Consider the following 27433-nt stretch of genomic DNA (forward strand, 5'->3'; position numbering starts at 1 on the left):
GATAGTATATCGTTTAACATTCTGGGTCGCTTGTAAAAAACCTTCTCCTTTTTTGTTTTTTGTTCTGTTTTGCATTTTCGATTCATATATAGCCATAGCGGGAGATGTAATAAAGGCTTAATTACAATATTAATGCAAATAAGAAGCTTTAATTTGTCTCACCTTCTTTATATCTGATCTAGCTTTCTCTAGATGCATAGCCATAGCTACTTAATTTGCCCTGCAAACACCAGTTTATGTAGCATCTATTATATATTGTTGATTGGAAAACAAACGCATGCATGCACCTAATCGAATGAGGAATTTATTAATTACCAGCCACTCCAAAGTAGGTGTGATAGACATCCACAGCATCATCTGGCCTATCAGAACTACCCCCATTTTCTGTATCCTTAGATTTTGAAAACTACAACATCTTAGAGAAATTTAAAATCCTTCAAACTAACAATGCATAACTAAAATACAGGATCAGCACCCCAGAATTTGTAATAAGAATAATCTGAATCTACAGAGTAGCTCGTTCAGACCTGGCAGTCTAAGATGAACTTAACAAGCTTTTCCTTGCTGATCCAATGAACCCTGTCTATCATGATCAAGCTAGAAAGAACCCACCATGAGTAGCAAACCTGAAGTGATGTAACAAAATTAGTGAGGAAGACTGCAAACATGGAGTGGAAGACCAAGTCTCAAGTTTCTATATACACCTACATCAGGAAGTTTCTCAGGACGGCCATTAAGACCCCTTGCTTTAACTTGCCGCTTGCATAACCACCACCCAAGAAGGTCCTTGTCAATATGATGCAATGATCCCGTTATAGCAAGTGCACCCACACAACAGAAAACTGCGGAGGACATAAGATTTTCACTAGATTCCAAGTCTAGATTTGACATGGAGAGAACTAAAAAGGCATAAATTGTTCACAGGATCTTGAGAAACTATATCACAGAGTTTGTGAATGTAACTGTTGGGTTCAACATGCAGACAACCAAAAGCAATATTTTCAGGTCGAAATTTGATATCCAGATCACACAAGGGCGTAATTGTTCAAATATTTTTTTGATAGATGGTTCTTCAAATATTAATTCTGTAGGTGAACACTAATATCTACCACTAATAATCAGATTCACCTTGAATTGATTTATATTCAACACTGTTAAATCAACTTACTAGTTCAAATAGCTTAAGATTTCCCATTTTGTAAAATGGCATGAAGTGCTTCAAGCATTTTGAGTGACTCGCAAATTTCTAACATTAGCGAAAAGTTAGGCACTTCACAAGGAAAACGGAAAAAGGCTACAAAACAAACAAAGCTACTCAAACTTCATACAATATTAGCTTGGTAGGGAGCACTCAGGTAACTTAAGAATAAGACTTAATTTTTACTCTTGAAAAGTTGAACCAGTCAAGCTCAACTAGGACCCAGCTCAAGAAGCAGCTTGCTCAACGTTGCATATGAGATAAACAAGTGAGCTTGAGCAGGCCTGTTACTCAACTCATTTGCTGAATGCAAGCCTAAGCAACCTCCACTTCAATGTATTGAGAGAAACAAAAGAAATGGGAGGGAGGTGGGGAGCTTCTATCTAACATGGAGGTTTGGTCAACCAAGAGGCAAATTGCAAAATTCACAGTTGATAGACAACAGTTGAATCTAAGAAATGAGCAAGACTTCTGAGAAAAAGCTCAATGCATTTTTTATCAGATGCAAAACCTGAACATATTTTTCACCAGATAAAGATAACAATTAACAAAGAAATAAAGAAGACAATGGAAGTAAAACACACACTTGATTTATAATGTACAAGTCAAATAGAAAACTTCATAATTAGACTGTTAAGTTAAATGTCTAACATATTTTCCACCATCCAAATTTTTGCAACCGACGATGTATCCCACTGCCTTCTCCACATTGATTTTATTCAAATGATGTAATATTGAGGGACAACTGATACGAATATTGAAGGGTCCATGATATCACGTAGAAGAAGCACAAGAACCAGCAAACTAAATGTCAAGTTGGCAGACTACGTTGTTTGATGCGTGGGACTTGATCTTTATTATCATTTACTACTTTATTTGTTATTATTAGACTTTTCCTTGATTGGGTGTTTTCTTCTATTGGTTAATGTTTTTCATTATTATGGACTTGTTTTTGAGGTTGTAAATGGTCGCCTATATGGAACCATGTGACGTTTTGGAATGGGGATGGAATCAGTTTGCAAACTAGTGTTTGGTATTCTCAATACCGTGAATTGAGAAAAGGGTCGGTTCTGCACCGTGAGCAGAGCAACGAGTGTTCTTACCTATCAATTGGTATAAGAGACACTACGATTCATTCCCTTCCGCTGTCAATGGGTGATCAAGTAAAAACCAACAAGGCTCTTTTGGAGCAACTTGAAGGAGCTGTTTCCGATTTCCTTCGCACTATGCAAGAAATGAGTGTAACTAATCAGTCCATTCTTCAGGAGTTGGCTAAATCCAATACTCGTTCATCAAGTCGGGATGAACATCGTCATCGTAAGGGTTCTTCCCATAATTAAGTCTCCTAAAAAGTCGCGATTGTCGTCCTCGAGTTTAGAGGATTCCGAGCCCGTTGATTCTGTTGAGGGTGAGAGTGAAATGTCTTTTTCCTCTCAAGCGTCCGACACAAGTTCAAAAGGTGATAACACCAGGGAGAAAGAGAAGAATCCTACCTTACGATTGCATTCTCGGGTGAAACTTGATTTTCCACGATTTACAGGTGAAGACCCCACTGTTTGGCTCGATTGCGCGAAATAGTATTTTTCTACTCAGGAGATTCAAGGTAAGAAGAAGGTGGTATTAGCTTCCTTTCACTTAGAAGGTGAGGCAAATCAATGGTGGCAATGGTACAACCGCTCCTACCATGGAAAGACCATTTCGTGGCATCAGTTTGAAAAAGGAATCCTTCGTCGTTTTGGACCAACAGATTTTGAAGATTATGACGAAGCACTTAGTAAGATTTCACAAACTGGTTCTTTTCGGGCTTATTTGCAAGAATTTGAAAAGTTGGCTAACCGGGTGACGGGGTGGCCAAAGAAAGCCCTACTTGGTGCTTTTATAGGGGGTTGAAGGATGAAATTGCAGTTGAGGTGCGTATGTTTAGACCAAAGAGTTTACAAAGAGCCATTGATTTGGCCAAACGTCAAGATGAGAAGTTGCAACAAACTAAAAGAGCTGCAGGCAATTCTTGTTCCACCAATCGTACTACGGGGTCTACCACTTTAACTACTCCCAATTCTGCACCCGTTCATATAAAGCCTCTACCAGTTTCGACAATGAAGCGATTATCATTTGAGGAGATGCGATTGAAGCGTGAGAAAAATCTCTGTTTTAATTGTGATGAAAAATTCACCCCTGGTCATAAGTGTCAAGCTCAGACATGTTTGATTGAGGCTGAAGTTCCGATGGCACTAGAAGCTGCAAAGGAAGAAGACTTGGAGCCTATAGACTCTCCAACCGATCCTCTTATTTCTTTGCATGCCCTGTTGGGAAGTTTGGGTAATCGTACCATGCGAGTTCGAGCTGTGATTCATCACCAAGAACTTAATGCGCTGATCGATAGTGGTTCAAGCCATAATTTTATCAACCAATCGGTGGTCAATCGATTAAATCTGGTGGTTACTCCTATTACTCCATTTTGTGTTCGTATTGCTAGTGGCGAAAAATTAGAGTGTCATGCGAGATTTGATAAGGTCCCCATTTCAATCCAAGGATTCAATTTTGAAACTACTTTATTTGGACTTCCTATCCGGGGTTTGGATCTCGTCTTGGGTTATCAGTGGCTTGAAGGGCTGGGATATGTGGGGCATAATTATGCACAACAGTCAAAGCAATTTGTCGTGGACAATCAACAATATCTCATTAAGGCCGAATCAGTTGGGCCTTCTAGGGTGGTTGATGCTAATTCTTTATTTCACGAATGGAAACAGGGTGCCGAGATGTTTTGTTTAATGGCTATTGAGGATGAATTGACATTTCAACACTCTAGTACACCACTTGTTGCTGATGAAATTAAGCATTTGTTAACAGAGTATTCCCAAGTTTTGGCGACACCAAAAACCTTGCCCCCCGTGCACGAGTATGATCATCGTATTTTGTTGAAGGATGAATCTACTCCTGTAAATGTGACCCCTTTATCGATACGCCCACTTCCAAAAGAATGAGATCGAACGACATGTTGAGGAAATGTTAGCAATCGGTTTGATTTGTCCGAGTACGAGTCCTTTTTCTTCACCAGTTTTGTTAGTAAAAAAAAAAAGGATTGTACATGGCGATTTTGTACAGATTATCGAGCTTTAAACGAGGCGACTATCAATGATCGTTTTCCTATTCCGACCATTGAGGATATGTTGGATGAATTGTTTGGTGCGGCTTATTTTTCCAAACTTGACTTACGAGCGGGCTACCACCAAATTCGTGTTCATTCCGATGATGTTCACAAAACGGCGTTCCGGACTCATCATGGCCATTTCGAATATTTGGTAATGCCTTTCGGATTGTGCAATGACCCTTCGACCTTCCAAGCTGTTATGAATTCAATTTTTAAGGTGCATTTACCTCGCTTTATTCTCTCTTTTTTTATGATATTGTAATTTATAGTAAATCTTGGGCGGACGACCTTGTACATCTTCGGATTACATTAGATATACTGGTTGCACAATCTTTTTACATAAAGCCTTCAAAATGTATTTTTGGCCAAAACAAAGTGGAGTACCTTGGACATATTATTACCACGAAGGGGGTGAGAGTTGATCAGCAAAAAATAGAAGCTATGACTCATTGGCCACGACCAAAAATAGTTACTGCACTATGGGGTTTTCTTGGCCTCACTGGATATTATTGCAAGTTTGTGCGCCATTATGGTCTTATTGCTCAACCATTAACTCAATTGCTTAAAAAGGGGCAGGTCACATGGACTGATGAAGCCGAAGATGTTTTCCACAATTTGAAAAGTGCTATGACTTCTACACTAGTTTTGGCACTTCCTAATTTTTTGGAAGAATTTCTAATTGAAACAGATGCTTCTAGATTGGGTGTAGGCGTGGTGCTCTCTCAGAAGGGGAAACCGATTGCTTTTCTTAGCAAGGCAATTGGTCTTGCAAAAAAGACATGGTCTACGTATGAAAAAGAAATGTTGGCTATTTTGGAGGCAGTTAAGTTATGGAGACCATACTTGTTGGGAAGGAAGTTTAAAATTTGCACTGATCGACGGAGTTTATGTTATCTACTTGAGCAGCGCATCGCTACTTCTGAGCAACAAAAATGGATTGCTAAACTTTTAGGATTTGATTATGAGATTATTTATAAACCGGGAAGAGAAAATAATGTGGCCGATGCATTATCTCGTAGTGGGTGGGATTCTGAATTATCTGCTATATCGGGTCCTATTTGGGAAGTTTGGCGTGCATTAAGGGTTGCCACTGAACGTGATTCAATTTTGGGTCCCATTACGCAGCAGTTGAAAGTTGATCCATTATCTGTAGAAGACCATGTGTTGAAGGATGGGTGTATTATGCGTGCAGGTCGAATCTTAGTACCTGACTCTCCAGCTCTTAAGAAATCTCTTCTCCATGAGTTTCATGACAGTCAAGTGGGCGGGCATGCTGGCCTTCTTCGTACCTATGAACGTTTGTCTCTTCTTTTTTATTGGCGTGGCATGAAACAAGATGTTCGATTACATGTCCAGCAATGTGATTCTTGTCAACGTAATAAATATGATACCCGCTCCCCTGTCGGCCTCCTCGAACCATTGGGTCTTCCTTTGGGTGTATGGACTGATGTGTCCATGGATTTTATAGTTGATCTTCCCAAGTCAGCCGGTAAGGATACTATTTTTGTAGTCGTCGACTGCCTTATAAAGTATGCCCATTTTATTGCTCTTGCCCATCCTTACAGCGTCAGGGATGTTGCTGATATTTTTGTTAGAAATATTGTTAAACTCCATGGTATTCCTACATCAATAGTCTGTGATCGTGATCAGATTTTCATGAGTCATTTTTGGCGAGAACTCTTCCGATTGCAGGGTACAACATTGCGCACTAGTTCGGCTTATCATCCTGAGACCGACGGTCAGACCAAAGTTGTCAATCGGTGCTTGGAACAATATCGCTGTTGCTTTGTCCATGCAACACCAAAACGTTGGGAAGCTTATCTTGCTTGGGTTGAATTCTCGTATAATACTTCCTTTCACAGTTCCATCCACATGACACCCTTTGAAGCGTTATATGGTCGCCCACCACCCATCTTGAATTCATATGTTCCTGGCATTATTGCCGTAGCTGAGGTTGATAGCACTCTACTTTCTTGAGATGGTATTCTTCGTCAACTGAAAGTTAACTTGGAAATTACTCGTAATCGAATGAAGCAACAGGCTGATAAAGGTCGACGTGAAGAAGTTTTTTCAGTAGGAGACTGGGTTTATTTAAAATTACAGCCGTATCACCAACATTCTGTTCTTAAGCGTCCGTATCAAAAGTTGGCTAGCAAGTTCTTTGGCCCATATCAAATTCTTGAACGGATTGGTAATGTGGCTTACCGTCTTCAATTGCCTGCTGATGCAAAAATTCATCCTATTTTTCATGTTGCTCTCTTGAAGCGTTGAATTGGGGACCATGGGGTTGTGCAACCAACTTTACCTCCATATGCTGATGATGGCTTACCATTGTTACAACCTAATGCTGTTTTGGGTGAACGTTGGGTTCAAAGTGCGAGTGGTCGCATAGGGGAGGCTTTGATTCGTTGGAATATATTATCTGAAGAGGATGCTACCTGGGAGCCTATTTCTACTATTGAAGAGCAGTTTCCAGACTACAACCTTGAGAACAAGGTTATTCTCGCAGGAGGGGCGAATGATACGAATATTGAAGGGTCCACGATATCACATAGAAGAAGCACAAGAACCAGCAAACCAAATGTCAAGTTGGCAGACTACGTTGTTTGATGCGTGGGACTTGATCTTTATTATCATTTACTACTTTATTTGTTATTATTAGACTTTTCCTTGATTGGGTGTTTTCTTCTATTGGTTAATGCTTTTCATTATTATAGACTTGTTTCCAAGGTTGTAAATGGTTGCCTATATGGAAACATGTGACGTTTTGGAATGGGGATGGAATTAGTTTGCAAACTAGTGTTTGGTATTCTCAATACTGTGAATTGAGAAAAGGGTCGGTTCTGAACCTTGAGCAGAGCAACGAGTGTTCTTACCTATCAACAACATATTCAACCAAAGATGCTACCATCCAAAACCATGAGATGGCAAATAATAAAGCAGCAATGGAAAGAATACCGTGTATCAACTTCACCCCATTCATCCCCTGAAAATGATCCATCTTCATTTTGCAATCCAGCAATATCTGAATTAAATATTTAGCACGAAGAAAACGAAGATACATGCCATTTTACAACACCCAACATGGAATGTCAACATGATACACAACTTTAGACTAGAAGTTAACTAGCTTGAATTAACTGGCTTGGATACCTGAATGTAGAAAAAATTGCAATCGTTGTAATAATTGTAGCTACAGCAAATTTTGAGAAAAAAAAAAGTATTGTTTGATATGATATCATGTGGAAAGAATTTATCAGAAAATCCAGCGCTTAGAGTATACAGTATGTGAGGGTCATGCCCAATGTTACCACCAAACCCACCTGCAAAACCGAATGTATTATCATCTACCCCATTACTATAGTCATCTCCATATTTCTTTCTTTTATTTTTATTTATTTGTAATGTAAATCATTACTTAGTCTTGGGTTATAACCATCCGAAAAATCAAATACATCAAAGAGACGTTTTTTTTTTTTTTTTCTAGTTTGAGGGGGTGGGGAGGCATCACCCAACAGTTTTTCACTCATAATATACATAGCAGAATGCAACTTGACAATGCATTTGATGAAGTAAGAAAAGTAAGCATCTATGAAAACCTGATTCGTGCTGGCATTTCATGATCCATGAGACAACCTCATCCACATCTACAGCATCAAGCTTCCCTAGAAGATCTAGAGTGGTCAATCCCCAGTATGCCCCATTCATTCTCAGATATTCCATTGCAACAGATATAAAGTCATCTTTCCTCTTGAGTGCATTTTTGGTATAAATGACAACAGAATCATGTCAGTAGCTGAAGATGTACTTAGGTAACATAAAAAAGGTACATAAACGAGAGATATGTTAAAAATGAAACAAGAATAACAAGAACTTGAAATGAATTTTCAATATGGAGAAAAACAGATTCTCATTTCCTTAAGTTAAGTTGATACACGGTTCTGCTACATATATATATATATATATATATACACATTACAGAAGGAAAAACCAAAGGATCCGAAAGGAAGAGTCCTAAAGTTAACTTTTTATTTTCTACTGTTTTACAAGAAATCTGCTGCAGTCAGTTTCTTTGATATTGTTTTTCATCACTTTATTTGCTTTTGTGTGTAATCAGTGCAGCCTTTAAGGTTGACCTGTCATGCCATGCTTTCCTTTTGTTGTTTTACTTTTCTGTGCTAGTGCTTTACACTTTTCATCTACTGCATTGTGCTTTTCATCAACTTGCTTGTTGCATGGTGTTCTCTGCATGCTGTGGTGTACTTGTGCAGTGTCTTCATGCTTCTTTTCCTTGCATTCATTTTCTGCTTCGTGAGACTCCCTCTCAAGATGGGCATAGATATTGAGTATTCCCATCTTGGACAATAAGAACTGAAAAAAGAAACTGTCAAGGCCTTAGTGAAGATGTCTGCTAGTTGAAATTTTGAGGCAACGTGGATAGGTGTGATGACTCCTGCCAAAACCTTTTCTCTAACAAAATGGCAATCCAGTTCTATATGTTTAGTTTTCTCATGGAAGATAGGGTTCTTTATGATATGGATGGCTGCTTGGTTATCACAGAGCAAAAGAGTAGGTTGTGTATGGTCAATGCTGAGTTCCTTTAGCAGACCAAGGAGCCAAACAATTTCACAACTTGTAGAGGCTAATGCTCTATATTATGCTTCTGCTGAGGATCTAGAATAGTCACTTGTTTCTTTGATTTCCAACTTACCAATGAGTCCCCAATAAAAATACAAAAACCTGTGACTGATCTCCTAGTTTCAAGACAAGCAGCCCAATCAGAATCACTATAGGCTTTCAAGTGTAGAGATGATTTTGATGACAGAAAAATGCCCTGGCCTATAGAACCTTTTAGATACCTGAGGACGCTATAAGCTGAATGTAGGTGAGCTTGTGATGGTCTGTCCATAAACTGGCTCAGCACATTTACTACATATGTAATGTCTGGCCTGGTAATGGTCAGATAGATGAGCCTTCCAATGAGTCTTCTATAGATTGTAGGGTCTTGTAGGATCTCATCTGTGGTATGACTCAATTTGTGATTTAACTTCATAGGTGTGGAGATAGGTTTGGTGCCAAGTAACCCTGAGTCTTTCAATATTTTGAGGGTGTACTTCCTTTGACAAACATTTATTCCAGCTGATGATCTTGCAACCTCTAGTCCTAGAAAGTATTTGAGGGGTCCAAGTTCCTTGATTTTGAATTTTCCATAGAGGTGAGCTTTGAGCAGATCAAGTTCCTTTTGAGAATTGCCTCCTATTATGATGTCATCCACATAGACTAAGAGTGCTGTGAAGGCTCCTTTTTTATTCCCTTTGGTGAATAAAGAGTAGTCAGATTTGGATTGACTAAAACCAATGGCAGTGAGTGAATCGGAGAATTTCGAAAACCATTGCCTTGATGCTTGTTTAAGTCCATAGATGGACTTATTCAGCTTGCATACCAGTTTCTCCCCCTCAAGCTGCTCTCTGTGAATGTGGTAACCAGGCGGTAGATCCATATAAATTTCCTCATCAAGATCCCCATGGAAAAAGGCATTGTGAACATCCATTTGAGATAAAAACCAGTTTTGTATGGAGGCCAAGGCAAGAAATACTCGAACTGTGGTGAGCTTGGCCACTGGACTGAAGGTTTCTTGGAAATCAAAACCTTCCCTTTGAGTGTATCCCTTTGCTACAAGCCTTGCTTTGTGTCTTTCAAGTGAGCCATCAGATTGGAGCTTGACTTTGAAGACATATTTGCAACCAATTGCTGCTTTGTTAGGAGGAAGAGAAGTAACAGTCCAAGTGTTGTTCTCTTCTAAGGCACTGAGTTCAGTGCTTATGGCATCCTGCCAATGCTTGAATTTAACAGCTTCACTATAGGAGGATGGTTCAGAAAATAATGAAAGGGAAGCAGAAAAAGACTGGTGGGATGAGGAGAGGTGTTTGTAGGTCAAGTGATGGTGGAGTGGGTGAAGAGTTGAAGGGGATGTGGAGGCTGCTGTTTGACAGTGATATTGATGGAGATATGCAGGTTGATGTCTTTCTCTGGTGGATCTTCGAAGGGATGGGGTGATAGGCAGCTCATGTTGTTGGGGTGAAGGAGGAGGTGAATCAAGGGAGGTAAGGGGCTGAGGTGTTTCAGATTGTGAGATGGATTGTGTCATGTGATTAGGTGGAGGTGAGTCATCTGTTGGGACAAGTTGTGACATGGAAATGGGTGAGAATGTGTCATCTGGTAGTGCAGGTGAGAGTACCAGATTTTGAGGGAATGAGAAAGGAGGAATGAAGGTAGGAGATTGGAATGGGAAGACAGATTCATGAAATATGACATTTTTGGAACTGAATGTGGAATGAGTTTCCATGTCATAAAGCTTATAACCCTTGACATTTGCAGGGTATCCTAGAAAAATGCAGGGTTTAGCACGTGGCTCAAACTTAGTTCTGTGGTGCTTGTTAGTGCTAGCATAACTCAAGCATCCAAAGACTCTAAGGTGAGAATATGAAGGTGGTGAGGAAAAGAGTACTTCATAGGGAGATTTATTTGAAAGAAGAGGTGTGGGTATTCTGTTGATAATGTATGCAGCTGTTAGGACTGCATCTCCCCAGAATTGAGTGGGTAATGCAGCTTGGAAGAGAAGAGCTCGGGCCACATTTAAAATATGTTGGTGTTTCCTCTCAACAACACCATTTTGTTTAGGGGTATACATACAAGACTTTTGGTGGACAATGCCATGATCTTTATAAAAGTTAGCCATATCAAACTCAAGACCATTGTCAGTCCTGATTTTCTTTACTTTCTTATTGAATTGAGTGTCTATGAGTTGGAAAAATGATTGTAAAATGGATCTTGTATATGATTTTAGTTTCATCAGGAAAATCCAAGTCACTCTAGAAAAGTCATCCACAATAGTTAGAAAGTAATGAAAACCTTGAAGTGAGGCTTGAGAATATGGTCCCCATATATCACAGTGTATTAAGTCAAAAGGGAGTGAACTACATGATACACTTGAAGGAAAAGAAAGATGTCTTTGCTTGGCCAAATGACAGATTTTGCAATGAGAATGATCCTTGGACTTTACATTAGGAATATGAGATTAAATTAAACTCATCCTTTGTGAAGATAAATGACCTAATCTAAAGTGTCATAGATCAAAATCTTGTTGTGTGGCAGCTTGATTGACTCGAGTTTGATTTGAGAGATTTGAAGGAGGGTTGATGTTGCTGTCATGAGGACGATGCAGCAGGTAATATAGGCCAGCATGGACTTTAGCAAGTCCAATCGTCATCCATGAAGAGAGGGCCTGAATGAAGCACAAATTATTTGAGAAAAATAAGCATATATTTGGTTTCTGAGTGAGCTTACTGACTGAGATCAAATTAAAAGTAAACGAGGGTACACATAGGACATCAGTCAGGATTAATGATTGTGAAAGTTTGACTGTTCCTATGTGTGTAACTTGAGCCTTTGTACCATTAGGGAGTTGCACAAAGGCTTGTATGCAAGGAGAGGGTTTGTCAAAAAATGAGGTGGAGCACACCATGTGATCAGTGGCTCCTGTATCCTTGATCCATGGTGTGTTATAAACATCAGATTGTTCATTTTGAGAAGGTGAGTTGTGTTTGCAGTAGTTTATGGAATGGAATTGTTTAACAGGTAATGAGAGAGTGGTGAGGCAGTGATAATTACCTGCTAAGTTTGAGTAGGGTGTGTTTGAAGAGCTAGTTTCAGTAGTGTCTGGTTTGGCAGAAGCAGGAGTAGGCAGAATTGGTTTGGCTTGTCCCATGTTTAGCTGAGGAAATTGAGCATTGACAAGAGCCATGAGATGTTGTGCTTGTGCCTGAGAAAGATTCAACTGAGAAGCAGCTGGAACAAGTACTTCCTGAGGTGATGAGACAACCTGTGCAGCAACTTGATTTGTAGAATATGATGCAGTAGGATTACTTCCAAATTTAGTTTTTGTAAATTTAAAATTTGGTGGGAATCCTACTAATTTATAGCACTTATCCTTCCTGTGTCCAACCTTACCACAATGGTGACAAATCAGGTCTGATTTTTTCCTTTTCTTTGGAAGATTTTGGTAGGCTAAAAGAGTAGAAGACTCTGAGATGGGTAGTGCTGTATTTCTAGCCTGCCTTTGTCTTTCTTCTTGCAAAATCAGTGAAAAGGTCTTGTCTAATGAGGGTAAGGGACTTAGTAAAATGATTCGCCGCCTCATAGAATCATAGCTATCATTTAAGCCCATTAAAAACTTAAAAACATAATCTCCTTGTTGGACCTCACCAACAGTTTTTAAAGCATCACAAGCACAGTTTTAAATTTCGTACCGTACCGGACGGTACGGTCGAAATTTTTCGTACAGGCCGTCCGGCCGGTACAAGTACTATACCCGTTTCGTACCGGCTAAAATACCGGCCGTACTCGTCGGTACCGGCCTCAATTTCAGCCTGTACCAACCTGTACCGGCCTAAATTTCGACCTGTGTTTTTTTTTTTTCATTTTTTCAAACTACAAGCATATCTTTTAGCCCCCAATTCAGACTAGACTATTTATAATTTATATATATGTATTTATATATAATTTATTTATATATAGACTATTATTTTGGAATATAATTTTTATATATATTTATATATATAATTTATTTATATATCGACTATCCCGAAACGTTATCCCGAAATGCTATCCCGAAACGGTAACGGTATCGAAATATTTCGTTCCAGTGCCTTGACCGGTACGGCGTCCGGTACGGTATTCAAAACATTGATCACAAGTGCACTTTCCACAAGAACAGCAAGGAAGTGGTCTGTAACTGTGTAATTCTTCCCAAATAGCATTAAGTTGTGTGAAGTAATCACTTACAGAGAGGTGCCCTTGAACAATGCTATTGAGCTTGTGTTGGAGGTGATAAATTCGAGCTTCATCAGTTTAAGCAAATCTTTCTTTGAGTTTGTCCCAAACTTGCTTGGCTGAGGTCATGAAAAATACATTAGAACTAATATCCTTTGAAATAGAATTTAGGATCCAAGCCAAAAAAATGTTGTTGCATGTCAGTCATGACACATATGAGGGATCTGACAACTCAGGAGTGTCAATGGTGCCATCAAGGAAGCCCAGTTTGTTTTTAATTGAGATGGAGAGCAGAAATGACCTGCTCCAAGATATATAATTCCAGCCAGTTAATGGGGGTGACACAATGACAATATTGGCATTGTCACTGTGATGTAGGAAGAATGGACTACTTGGGTCCTCAACAATGGAAACAGGAGAAGAGGAAGAGGAAGATGTCATGGCTTAAGAGATTAAATTTGTTTGCAGATTTAAGCAAACACAGCAGGACAAATAGCCTGCTTTGATACCATGTTAAAAATGAAACAAGAATAACAAGAACTTGAAATGAATTTTCAATATGGAGAAAAACAGATTCTCATTTCCTTAAGTTAAGTTGATACACGGTTCTGCTACATATATATATATATATACACATTACAGAAGGAAAAAACAAAGGATTCAAAAGGAAGAGTCCTAAAGTTAACTTTTTATTTTCTACTGTATTACAAGAAATCTACTGCAGTCAGTTTCTTTCATATTGCTTTTCATCACTTTATTTGCTTTTGTGTGTAATCAGTGCAGCCTTTAAGGTTGACCTGTCGTGCCATGCTTTCCTTTTGCTGTTTTACTTTTCTATGCTAGTGCTTTACAATTTTCATCTGCTGCATTGTGCTTTTCATCAACTTGCTTGTTGCATGGTGTTCTCTGCATGCTGTGGTGTACTTGTGCAGTGTCTTCATGCTTCTTTTCCTTGCATTCATTTTCTGCTTCGTGAGAAGATACCTTTTCAACTGACAAAATGTATTGGACATGCTTCTCAGTTGCAAGCTCCCCCATCTGCCAATTACTAAGCACATCAATCTAGGAATTTGCAGTTGGAAACATTAAGAATGTATAAGTTATTAGAAACTTAACATCTCTTGAAAAATGTAGAGTTGGGTTTTTTATCTGTTCTTGTCTCATACAAAACCACTCAAACCATTACTTATACATTCAAATTGACTGTTAAAGCACTAGAATTGACAACAAATATAAGCGATCTGGAACTTTTACTTTCAAAGGTAAAATCTTCAAGTGATAAATATTGCATTAAAAAGAAGCTAAGGCAAGCTATCCAGCCGCTGGAAACTGCTTAACAATTCCAAGGCTCAGCTCACACTGCGAATTTCAGTCACAATTTTAACATCGAGAAAAGTTTATTGCATAAAAAACTATGAACTTCAAGGGAAAGGAGATAATTGCTTTCAAAGCAAATTGAAAATGTAAGACAAGATTTTCTACAAAGCTTCACACTTAAAAATTCCATTCGAATATTAAAGAGCCCCCGGTTTACATGCTCCAGTAGAATGCCAATTGAAGACATGATGAGCAATCAACGTAGCATGACAAAATAATGAAGCTATCACACAAACAAATATTTTTTCCCCTGAAAATTCCAGAGTAACTGTTTCCAATCAAAACAAACACACCCAAATATATGGTATCCGAGTATACATGTTAAGCATATATATATATACATCGAATGCCACAAAACACTCAATCAAAGAATAATGTAGAAAGAAAGACCAAAGATAAGAGTACAAGATATAATTATACATACATATCTGATAAAAGAACATGATACAAAAGCAGGACTTGCATGAGATGTATTATAGCAGGTGAATGACAGTGATCTCTTTCAGGGAGTTAAAGTTGTGTTATCGAATAGTTTTCCTAATGTAATGGCATCTAGGGGCTCTGACAGAGGGGCTTTAAGACTATGAGTTGATAGCTTGTGAGAGATCTGTTGCATGCTTGGCCTGGATTGTGGGCGGGGGTTGAGGCATGCAAATGCTAGCTTAGCAATGGTGACCACTTCCTCAGTTACTCGACCTCTAGGAGGTGAGAGGCGCTGGTCCAACACTTCCTGCAGTGTTATATTCTAGATAGTTGTTGTCGTTGATGATGATGATAATAAGGAGATGAAACTGCCCAGATGCCTTGCCATCATCACTTCCAATGTTACCATCCCAAAGCTGTATACATCACATTTCTCATTCGATTCCATAGTGTAAGCAAGCTCTGCAAAGAAAATATCAGCACATCTATATGTGTTATATACTTTGATCATAAAATAAGATTTTAATTCTCTATATGTAGAAATTTGAACATGGTTCATTCCCACTAGCTTTTGGTTTGGGATAAAAGAGCAGCAACAGCTTGTCCATTCACCTATGCAATATTCATGGGTGAGTCCATGATCACAAGTAATTGAAAAGCTTACCTGGAGCCGAATACCCAAAGGTGCCTGCACATGATGTCCAATTGGGTGAGTTAGGCTTCAAAATCCTGGTTGTGCCGAAGTCGGAGATGTGATCTTCATATTCCAAATCCAACGGAATGTTGTTACTTGATATATCTCGATGAATAATTGGAGGTGAGCAGTCGTGGTGCATGTAGGATAAAGCTTTGGCAACACCTCTTACCACGTTAACCCTCTTGATCCAATCGAACTGCATTGCTTTCACCTCACTACTTATACTCTTTCCCAAGCTTCCCCCTTCTAAGTACTCATACACAAGGTATGAGTATCTTGCATGTGAACAAAAACCATAAAGCTTTACAATATTCCTGTGTCTCACTTCTGCTAAAGCAGTAATCTCACTTGTAAAGGCTCGGTTGGCCACTTCTCCATCCTCAGATTGGTGAAGTTTCTTCACTGCAAAAACTTGACCCGTTGACACCTCTACTTTATAAACATTTACAGATCCTCCCTCTCCAATGCAATGTCTTGGGTTGAATTTTTCTGTCGCTTCAACAATGCTTTGATGTGCCATTTTCCCATCATAACTCCAAATCTCAAACAGAGTTTCATCTTCTGCATCCCTTGGCTCATGATCTGGCTTTCTCATATTCTGGAAGCAAGCACAGTAGATTGTTGTTATGATATAAAAAATAATAACAGTGCCAAATAGAATAACAGTGATCAAAATAACAACTCGGAGACTTATCTTTCCATGAGGTCTTTTGCTCGACAACGAGGGGCAAGCCTTCAGAGCAGTGTTGTTGCCGCACTTACCTCTATTATGTTCTAGAGCTCTCATTGGCACCTTGCTGAAAGCTTTGTTGTCAGGAAGAGGACCCTCCAATCTATTGTATGATATATCCACCCATGTCAAGCTTAACATTTCACTAAAAGTTGATGGTATCGAGGCAGACAGATAGTTGTGGGAGAGGTTTAATAATTCTAAGTAGTGTAATCGTCCAAGCTCCCGTGGAAGCTCTCCTGTGAGCAAGTTTTGGCTAAGATCAAGATACATGAGAGAGCATATACTGCCAATCTGGGGGGTAATACTTTCCCAAAATCGGTTCATGCTCAAATTCAAGTCCAAGAGTTTTGAGCACTGTGCTAATTGCTTGGGTATTGATCCACTTAAATTGTTAGCTGCTAGGTTGAGTTGAGTAAGCCCGGATTGTCTTCCTATTTCCTTTGGAATACTGCCTGAAAGTTTATTTTCATTCAGTTTAAGAGTGAGCAGTAATTTCAAGGCCCCCAATTCCTTTGGAATTTTTCCTACGAACTGATTTCGGGACATGTCAAGATATCCAAGTTGACTTACTTTATAAAGATCATCTGGGATTGTACTTGAAATTCTATTTTCTGAGATCTTCAAGCTTGTTAGGTTTTTGCTTTGCCCCCAATTGATTGACAGCTTACCATACAACTTGTTATGACTCAGATCAATGTAAACCAAACGTGGGCATATGCCAAAATATTCTGATATGTCACCTTTCAGTTGATTTCTTTGGACCTGAAACCTGATTAAGTTGGTACAGTTTCCTAAACTTTTTGGAATGGGACCAACGAAGTTGTTTCCACTGGCAGCGAAGTGTTCCAGTAACCCATTAGCGCATATGTTTGGTGGTAAATAGCCAGACAAGTTGTTCTCGGCCACTAGAAAACCAAGCAGAGATGTAAGATTATTCATTTCTCTAGGAATGGAGCCACTGAGTTTATTCATAAAGAGACATAAGCCAGAAAGGGAATTAAGTTTTCCGAGTTCTGGAGGAATATGACCAGATAAATGATTCACACACAGCATCAACTTTGTGAGGTTGTTCAAGTTCCCTAGTACTGGAGGGATGTTTCCTGAAAATTGATTCTCTGCAAGATCCAAATAGTAAGCTTGGTCAAATTTCCTACTTCCAGAGTTATGCTGCCAGATAGATGATTATCATCAAGTTCCAGAACTATGAGCTTTGTCAAGTTTCCTATAGAATTTGGGATTGACCCTATAAGATTATTTTTTTGCAAATTCAGCTCAGTTAGAGAACTAAGCTTTCCTATTCCTTGTGGTATAGATCCATTTATCTGATTCTCACCCAAATAAAGGTGTTGAAGACTGGTCAGCAGACACATTTCAGGCGGAATATTTCCAGAGAAACGATTAAGAATCATGTCTAGATGAGTGACTTTTGAAAGATTTCTGAGATGGGAAGGAATAGCTCCATAAAGGGAGTTGTTAGAAAGTTCAAGGCTGGTAAGATTCGGAAAGGACGAGAAGCTGAGATGTTGAAGTGTACCTCTCAAACCTGTGTTTGCGATGTTTATATGCGCGACAGTTCCAGCCTCATCGCATTCGATTCCAACCCACTTGCAGGGGAGCATTAGAAGAAAAAAAAAGTAGGAAGATGAAGTAAAATTCCGGGGAGGAAGACTAGTCCAGGAAGGAAGGAGCATTTGAGTTGACATGTCAAGGCTGTTTTTCCATGTTAGAAGAGCCTCTGCTTGTTCTTTTCTTGGAGTCGCAGAGGAAGAATCTAGTGCAGAAGCAACTCGGAAAAAAAAGATCAAGATGATGAGGATGATGTGGGTTGAGGACGACGAGAACTTGAACGGAATAAGCAGGTTAGAAAGCGGTTGTTTAAGCTGCAAAACTGACATGATTTTGGCTCTGGGGCTCTCAATTAATTGGTTTGCTGAAGCACAAGTGATGAAAAGGCTTGACGTCGTATATGGGGTACTTAGATACAAAACCAACTTAAAAGTTGCGGTTTGGATAGTGAATTGATCTTAGAATTGAATGTTGAATAAAATATTATTATAATATTAATTTTTTAATAATATTATTATTTTAAAATTTTAAAAAAATAAATTTTTATTATATTTTATATAAAAATTTAAAAAAATTATAATAATCAAATGAAATCACACACTTATATATTATATCCAAACGTGTCGTCGGGATGACTTTCCAAACACTAGAGGTCTCACTCGTGCTTGTGAAAACGAGAAAAACCCTCTTATCAAACGTTTCCTACCATTCGTGTACCTTGACCAGGGACTAGGCTAGAAATTTAATTTAGGGGCTAAGGTATATGTAAGAATTTGTATAAAAAGCATGACATAACTCTTATATATAATAAAAAAAATACATGTTTTTTATGTACAAATTTGAATGTATAAAATAAAATAAAAATAAACTATAAGCAGTTATGTTAATTGAGCTCGTCAATCTTTCATTGAGTAACATTTATCAATTATAACATTGGTGTTAAATCTTTCAAACAATTTTTAATTGATTTACATTTAAAAGAATAAAATGTTAAACAATAAAGTTTAATATAACAAAAAAAGTGCGGTGAAATATATATTTAGGCACTGGTGAAAGAAAATATAATGTTAAAGGGTTCCACAGTCCGCACTGTAGGGGCACTTGTTTTTATCTTCCTTCATTTTACTCCTAATTTTGATCATTCATACATTTAAATTTTTTTAATTATTAATCAAAAAAATAACTATTAGTGTATTAATATTTTTTTATTTTTTAAAAATATTTAAACATATTTTAAAAATATTTAAAATAAAAATTTAAAAAAAATATAATTTACATTAGGAGCACACCAAATAAGCAGATTGAGTGGGTTTTTATTTTGAGAAATGCTTGGGTCCCATTTTGGGTCCCATGCATTTATAGCGATACCTTTAAGTAATTAAATAAGTATTTTTTTATTGAAATTGTAATTTTTTAAAAATATTTTAAAATATAAAAAACAATACATTAAAAAAAAAAAAAAAAAAAAAAAGACATTCAGCCTTCTAAGTGGGCAGTGCTAGAGCCTGCCCTTTTAATTTTTATGTTTTTTAGAATACTTGTTTTTAAAATTTTGTTCGTAAAAGTTTTAAATTTTGTATGTAAAAGTTGGACCCATTTTATTTTTAGTATTGTTTAGATAGTGAGTTGAGTTGAGATGAGATGAATTGAGATAAAATTAAATAAAATATTTTTAGAATATTAATTTTTAATATTATTATTATTTTGAGAATTAAATAAATTAAATTATTTATTATATTTTTAATAAAAATTTAAAAAAATTATAATAATAAAATAAAATGAGATAAAATATTTTTATTGTACAAAAAGTCCTAACACGACGTTTAGAGTTGAGTGCCACATGTACTCATACGCAAGGCAAATGATTTTGGGCAATGTCAGAGTTTCAAATGACAAAGAAATAATTGCATCATGAGTCTGAGTGGAATTAATGGCCCGGTGCGTATCAAGCTTCTGCCTTCATCGAAATTAAAGAATCTTTGAAAAAAGCAGTAATCATTGAAGATTAAGAGGCGGTTACATGTTGGGTTGAGTTAAAGCTTTTATGAATAGTAATAAATTAAAATAATTGAATGAGTTTTATAAATTAATTTAAGATGAATTTAAATATATTTAAATATTAAGATAAATTTAGATATATTTATAAAAAATTGTAAATAAATATTGTTACATTTATAGATAGTTTTTACCGAAATTCTCTACAGATAAGTTAAAAATTTTTCTTTTTATTTTTTTACTTTTTCTTTCACATTTTTTTAAACTGTTTAAATATTTTTTAAAATAAAAAAATCACATATTTGTTTTAAAATACTTATTTAACTATTAAGTAAAAAAATTTTAAAAAATTTCGGTGGATCCTCTGTGAAACTAGTGTTTGCCGATTGTTTGTAAAAACATGAGACCCATCTAACATGATATGTCAGAGCTAGCACAACAGGTAAATAAAAAATAAAAATAAAACCACGCAGCTGCGTTTCATTTTTTCACATTTATGTGGCGTACAAAGACACACAAGTATCTAAAAAGGACCACGGAAGTTCGGAACCCTTTTTTTTATTATTTGGGGGGCTTACGATACCAGCATTGTTGAAAGGGACACTTTCTTGCCTTCTTTTATATTCTGATTGATTGGATAGCAATCTTATAGGCACGTGCATGGCATTGGAGAGTTTCAAACCTGTCTCCTGTAGAAGGGAGGCGTGTGTCGATCCATTTGACTAAACTTGAGTCTTGATCGTTGAATGAAATCTGATTCTGTTTAATTGAGTTGAGTTGATTCATAAGTTAAATTAAGATTATAAAATATTATTTTTATTATTATTTTAAAATTTAAAAAAATTAAATTATTTATTATATTTTATATTAAATTTTTAAAAAATTATAATGATAAATTAAGATGTATTTTAGTCTAAAAATACCTCTTTAAACTAATAACTATTAATTCAAAAGTTATAAGTAATGGGTTGTGATCTTTTATAAAGTACCATTTCATTCTATATATAATGATATCACTTCCCAAACATGGCCATGATCTTTCCAAATTTATACGTGTTTGTATATAAACATATTATTAATTATAAATATTAAAAAAACCAAAAATATAAATATTTGTTATACTAGTTACCATGTTTATAAATGGGTAAATAGACGGGTTTTTTTTTAATTACTAGTCTGCTTAATGGGTAAATAAATGATTTTATTTTCATTGAAAAAATTATAGTTGATGATCAAATGTGTTGGGCAGTTCATAAGAGAGTTACAGTTACGGCAAGTGCAAGCGTTGTAGTGTTTTCTAATGGTACTGACACAAAGGGACCACAGTCAGCGCGGGTGATCGGACGCAATGCGTCACCGTTCTTGTTTTAGGCGTTTTCCTCCTCCCCTCGTGTCTCCCAACTCTCCCCTCCTCTCCTTCCACTCTCTCTCTCATATATATATTTGTTGAGAACACTAGCAATTACAAAGAAGTTGGAATTCCATTCATAGATTCTTGAACTATCTAGCCATGACGCATTTTCAAGCCTTCACCAAGAGCTTTGCTCGTGCCTGCTGCAGGAATTACCATGTCCAAACAATATTACCACACCCACACCAGGTGTTCATAAACCACCGGGGGCCCGATACCAGAAGAAACATTTCTGGTTTACTCTACGACAACCTTCTCCGACTTGGGCATAGGCCTTTCCTCGACTACCGAAACATGAAAGCCGGTGAGAAGTTGCAGGAAATTATTAATACCGCCATTCGAGATTGTAAAGTTGGTGTTGCAGTGTTTTCGCCCAGATACTGTGAGTCCTTCTATTGTCTCCATGAATTGGCTCTTCTAATGGAATACAAGAAAAGAGTTGTTCCCATCTTTTATAATGTCAAACCGTCCCGGCTTCGGGTTGGGGATATATACAATGGAACTGGCCGCCGTGTTTCAGAGAAAGACCTTGAGAGATTCAGCAGAGCACTTGAAGAAGCTAAAGATATTGTTGGACTTCGTTTCGATTCATCAAGAGGGTCTGTTTATAATTTTTCTCCCTTTTCCTTATTTTGAATGCTCATTTTAATGACCGAACAAATAGTTCATATACATATCTAGACATATTTTTGTTATCTGGTTCGTAGAATAGAATGTGATCTCTAATTTTGTTCGATCATTGTCTTTTCGGTTTTCAGATATTGGTCAGAGTTCATACGAAGTGCTTCCGATGCCATCATAGAGCAGATTGATAAAAATGATGACGAAAGGATTTGAAGGAAGCGCAAGGACTACCGAGTCCCATCAAGAATGTCCACATAACTCTGTCTTGTTTGGTTGAAACTCTTTTAAGATTATTATTTGTCCAGCTAGCTTTGTCCAGACAAAGTTATCTGGACAAACTCTTCTTGCTTGATGGGACAGATTATATATTATTTGTCCAGATAACTTTGTCCTTTCAGAGACCAAATCTTTTGGTCTCAAAAGATGTCTCAAAAAGTTTCGCTTGTTTCGTTCCAAAAAAACAAAATAGAATTTTAGGGATGAAATCTGGCCGAACTGTTCGAATGAAAATTTCTTTTTGGAGACGATACAATTTTTTTCCAAAACGAAGTTCGAACGGTCGGTTAGCTATTCGAACGTTCAAATTTACTTCAAACGAAGCGAATTTATATGATCATGTTTGATCGTCTTTAAAATAATTATGAATGATTAGTCTAAATACAAACTAATTATAAATTATATAATTATTTAATAAATTTGTTTTCTAATTCTTATTACCAAGTACAATTTTTAATGTGATCTTTCTAACTACTAATATATAATCTGTATAACCAAACCTCCATTGAAAGTAGATACGAACAATATTTAACTTATATTTATACCAATTATAAATCAAGAACTGTCGACAGACCAATAATAAAAAAGATAATTAAAACTAATTAATGTACACTGTCGTCAACAGGCACTTAATCACCCACTATCAAATAATCATTTAGTACCATTAGGGCACAATATCACTAGGAAAAAGCAAACTGGACAGAGCCGGGCGCCCACATGCATGACAAGCTAGCTAGGAGTAGTCAGACATAAACGAAACAATTCTTATATTCAAATATTTTAAGTATTTCAGAACATAAAAGGAAATCATATATGTTCCTGACTAATATTATGCTAGTTGCTTGAATCCTTATTATATAATTATTCGTATATTTATATAGAAATTATATAAAGAGACTGACAAAATTAAAGTCAAAACTACTTATTTGTCAAAATTTGTAAACAAAATTATAAGATACAATAAGAATTATATATATATATGTATATATAATCTATTTTTCAATCGGAAGGACTTTATAAACATTTGAACGAACTGCACGGCCAGCGCCATTTTGAGACCGAAGCATGACATGAACACAGAGATCATGATCTCTCGCGTTTTTCGATGTTTCTCTTTCCCAATATAATTAAATAGATTTGTTTCGTTCTCAAAAAATAAAAAATAAAAAATAATCCAATATTATAATTATAAAATAGATTTGTTTCATTCTATGGTACCTGCAAAATGTACAGAACCATGTTTCCCGGCCCCGACCATGGAGATTATAAGTGACTTAGATCAATTCTATACCTTAATTTATGAGTTTAATCTGACAAATGCATGCACTGGAAGGCATACCAAGCAAGCCTCCGTAGTATGGTCTGTATTTTTAAGATTTTTGTCTAAAACTATAAGGCCTTGTTTGTTTTCGAAAAACATCTCATCTCATCTCACCTCATTATTACAACTTTCTCAAATCTCCACAAAAAATAAAATAAAAAATTTAACTTTTTCAAATCCCAAAACAAAAATAATATTAAAAAATATATTCTAATATTATTTTATTCAACTTTTTAACTTTAATCTCATCTTATCTCATTTCATCTCTGAAAATAAACGGGCCCTAAGAATCTTATATGTCCTTATTTTTCTACAGCAATCACATATATGGTTCAAGTTTTGAGGGATTATATATATACACGATGTGTGGTTTTTAAGGTATATTCACGATCGTTAGGATATGTAGGTAGAAAATTTTAATAATTAAATGAGATGAATTTAAAAAAATTATAAAAATAAACGAGAAATTAATTATTTCCATGCAGGAATGATGACAGTGATACGTTATATCATCAATGGCGGCAGCTAGCGTAATAACAAATCCTTCATTAGCAATTAATGAGATTAGGTCACACTCGCGTGAACATATGTATTCCCTTTTCCACACCGAAGCTTCCGATCCATAATATATTACAGGGCAATGCAACTCTGCCGTCAGCATTTATCCGCCCAGTTTTTTTTTTTTTATATTTTTTTAATATATTTAAATATTTTTAAAAAATAAAAAAATGTATACCAATATATTTAAAAATACTTTCTTAATTACTAAATAAAAAAAAAATTTATCAAACAATCGAAAGGAGCATTCAAGTTGAAACGGCATACTACGTTTTCTTATATTATATATATATATATATATATATATATAACTCCTGCCCTAATCGGTGTTCACTGACGATGTAAGGCACACGTGAACACATTGTGCCGACAATAGGCTTTTTTTTTTTTTTTACTTAATAATTATAAAATGATTTTTTTAAATTATTTAAGAGAATTAAAAAATAAAAGTACACTTATGAGACACCTCATCGGGACAATATGTTGACCGTTGACCACCCACGTTAAAAAGCCAGTCAATTTCTGGGATCAGCTCCAAGGTATTTTGGGAGAAAGAGAAAAGTCTTCGCCCCAGGCTTCTTTCTTTGAAAAAAATCTTGACAACTTCTTAATATTCTACACTCTATATTTTTTTTAATTTTTTTTATCAATTATTTATTATATAAATAATAAATAAAAAATTTGAAATAATTTAAAAAGAATAAACTCAAAAAAAATATTAAAAAATTTAAAAATTTAAAAAAAATAGAATGTGGAGTGTGGTGCACTACAAGAAAAAGCTATTTTTGCTGCCAAAAACAATTGAGGCGAGGCATTTGTCGTCGTAATAGACTATGATATACTGTAGCGGCATTTTTCTGCTGGCGAAAGGAATGTTCGCCATAAGATGCATCTTTTTGCGGCGACATGAATTTTTTCGGCGATATTATGTCGCCGCAAATAAACTCCCGTGAAATTTTTATCCCCCGCTGAGCGTAAAGCGTGCGAGTCGACGGAAAACCCTAAACCTCTCTCCGCAAAACTACATTCCACTTTTCACCGCAATTGTACCTTCCTCTAGATCTCTGTCTTCTCTGTGACACAGATCAACTTCCCCTCCGGAAACCATCCATTTGCTGCACGCCGTCGCCTCCTCGCGGTCGTCGGTAAGTCTCCTCTGTCTCTCCTTATCTTTCACCGTCCCTCTCTCTCTCTCTCTCTCTCTATTTCTATAACTTTCACTCACTACCACTCTCTTCCTCCATGATTAGGCTGCCTCACCGTCGCGCGCGACCTCCTTCACTCGGTCCCTATTTCAGCAAGTTTTCTCCCCTCTGAAACTTTGTGGTATTTCTCTCCCTCACATTGATACTACCTCTCTCTGCTTTGGGTATCTGTATTTAGCTAGTTTTTTTTTTTTTTTCATTTGCAAGTGAAAGGTGTTTGCATTTACATACAAATTATTAGATACTAGTTTAATTTTTTCTTTTTCTTTTTTAAATTATACTAGTTTAAATTGGTTGTGAATATGTTATAAATTCCACTGCTTTATCTACATTACGAACTTTTTGATTCTGAAGGATGGGTTTTGATCAGTTTTAAAATATGTTGATTTATAATTAATTTGGGACTTTGGGAGGTTTGGCGAATGTTGTTTTGGGTGATATAAATCTGAGTGTTCATGTATGTGGGTTTCATCTGATTTTGGTTAATATGAGGATGATCAACCCAATATGGATTTTGATTATTATGTTGGATGCCTTCAATATTAATGTAGCTCAAAGATGGTATTTTGTTGTGTAATTGACTTTTACTTTTTGTGAAAACAGGGGTTCCATGTTGTTGGAATCCTTGATGGTTGAAATCACATGCATTCCATGTTTTAACGGTATAAAACAAATAAGAAACTTATATGTTTTGAAACTTTAGTAAAAAGAAAGCTGCCTCCCCAGTTAGTACTTGATGAATGGCCGATTAACATGATGTTATTAACTTCATTCATACCACTTGAAGGTGTCATTTGAAAAGATGGAAAACATGGCCGTATGGAGGGTTCTGAGAAATAACCCTCATTTATTCATGTATATGATCTGCCTAGCTAGATCACCTACAAGTATATGATCTTTCTAGTTTCTCTTTCGCCTTTATCCTTCTTTTCATTGTCACCCTGTTGTCTCTATGACCCAAGCTAATGCTCTACCACTCTTTAAATTCCTAGCAATAAGTAGTGGTCCTCCAGACGATGTTACAACTACTTCCTTTTCTTGAGCCTTTTTGCAAGCGTATACACTAAGTTTTGTTGTGCCACATTTATTTTTTTATTAGTTGACTGGTACGTACTCTCATCTGTCCCATTTTGGTTTCATATTGGTTAAGCACTATCTCATGGCTTCAACCTAGCTAGAATCATCAAGTACCGCATCTATGATTTAAAACTCAAGAACTTGTCCAGTGCGTTTTAAGTTTTTTATATGTCCAAGCACAATATAATATAAATATATATATATACATACACACACAGCCCCAGCACTACTCCATTATCAATAATATTGGTTTATATATGTTCATCTAATTATACTTATAATAGGGGTACTGTCTCAGATAAACTTCTAATTAGAAAAACAACTTTTAGATGGTAACTATGGTGGTGGTACAGGTACTTGATTAATCTATAACAGAATTTTTTTTTTTTTCTTTCCACTATAACAAAATTTTTACCAAGGGAAATGCATAGATTTCTTTTACCCTCTGGTGCAGGATATGAGTAATTAGCATGAGCTTATATATATAGCTTATATATATATATATATGTTAATATACTTTTTATAAACTATCTAATCTTTAGCTATGAATAGGGGTACTGTAAGTTAAGCTATTTAAGCAGAATGCATGCTTATGCGGCATATGTATCAATCCTCAAGCACTCCCAATTACAAATCCACAAGTAGCTAGAGTTGATACATATATCAATTTCCTGGAAGAAAGTTGTCGACTATAGTACTCTTAACCATTGGGAAATTCATAGGTGAGAATAGAATATTCTTTAAGCTTTTTTTTTTTTTTTATGGTAATTAATTGGTAAAAAATCATAAACTTTCTTATGACAATACGTGTATGAGAGAATGACGCCCAAAACAATACTAAATCATTCGGAAATACTCTTGCACTATTCTTAGCTTAATATAGTTGACATTTAAACACCCTCTCTGATCTTTCTCTAGATCTCTCTCTTGCTCTATGGGTAGGTAGTGGGTTGAACTCAGTTTTTTCAGTACCTTTTGGTCTGAATACT

The 27433-nt window shown here is 36.3% G+C and overlaps 3 protein-coding genes across 3 annotated transcripts; 1 reads left to right on the forward strand and 2 right to left on the reverse strand.

Annotated features, from left to right (window-relative positions):
• Positions 1-307: 307 nt before the first annotated feature.
• On the reverse strand, positions 308-14219 carry LOC121244393 (geranylgeranyl transferase type-2 subunit beta 1-like). Its single transcript, XM_041142460.1, has 9 exons — positions 14166-14219; positions 7949-8099; positions 7547-7672; positions 7300-7374; positions 1850-1956; positions 1779-1783; positions 709-865; positions 528-626; positions 308-391 (listed from the first exon to the last, which is right to left on the reverse strand). Exons 1-9 carry the CDS (start codon positions 14217-14219, stop codon positions 308-310), a joined length of 858 nt encoding a protein of 285 aa, XP_040998394.1.
• Positions 14220-14935: 716 nt separating this feature from the next.
• On the reverse strand, positions 14936-16296 carry LOC121244385 (MDIS1-interacting receptor like kinase 2-like). Its single transcript, XM_041142448.1, has 2 exons — positions 15646-16296; positions 14936-15443 (listed from the first exon to the last, which is right to left on the reverse strand). The coding sequence occupies exons 1-2, from the start codon at positions 16271-16273 to the stop codon at positions 15304-15306; spliced, it is 768 nt and encodes a 255-aa protein (XP_040998382.1). The 5' UTR covers positions 16274-16296; the 3' UTR covers positions 14936-15303.
• Positions 16297-21482: 5186 nt separating this feature from the next.
• On the forward strand, positions 21483-22220 carry LOC121247411 (TIR-only protein-like). Its single transcript, XM_041145766.1, has 2 exons — positions 21483-21982; positions 22142-22220. Exons 1-2 carry the CDS (start codon positions 21483-21485, stop codon positions 22218-22220), a joined length of 579 nt encoding a protein of 192 aa, XP_041001700.1.
• Positions 22221-27433: the final 5213 nt, after the last annotated feature.

This window comes from Juglans microcarpa x Juglans regia, chromosome 1S (genome assembly GCF_004785595.1).
Source record: "Juglans microcarpa x Juglans regia isolate MS1-56 chromosome 1S, Jm3101_v1.0, whole genome shotgun sequence".
Classification (NCBI taxonomy): domain Eukaryota; kingdom Viridiplantae; phylum Streptophyta; class Magnoliopsida; order Fagales; family Juglandaceae; genus Juglans; species Juglans microcarpa x Juglans regia.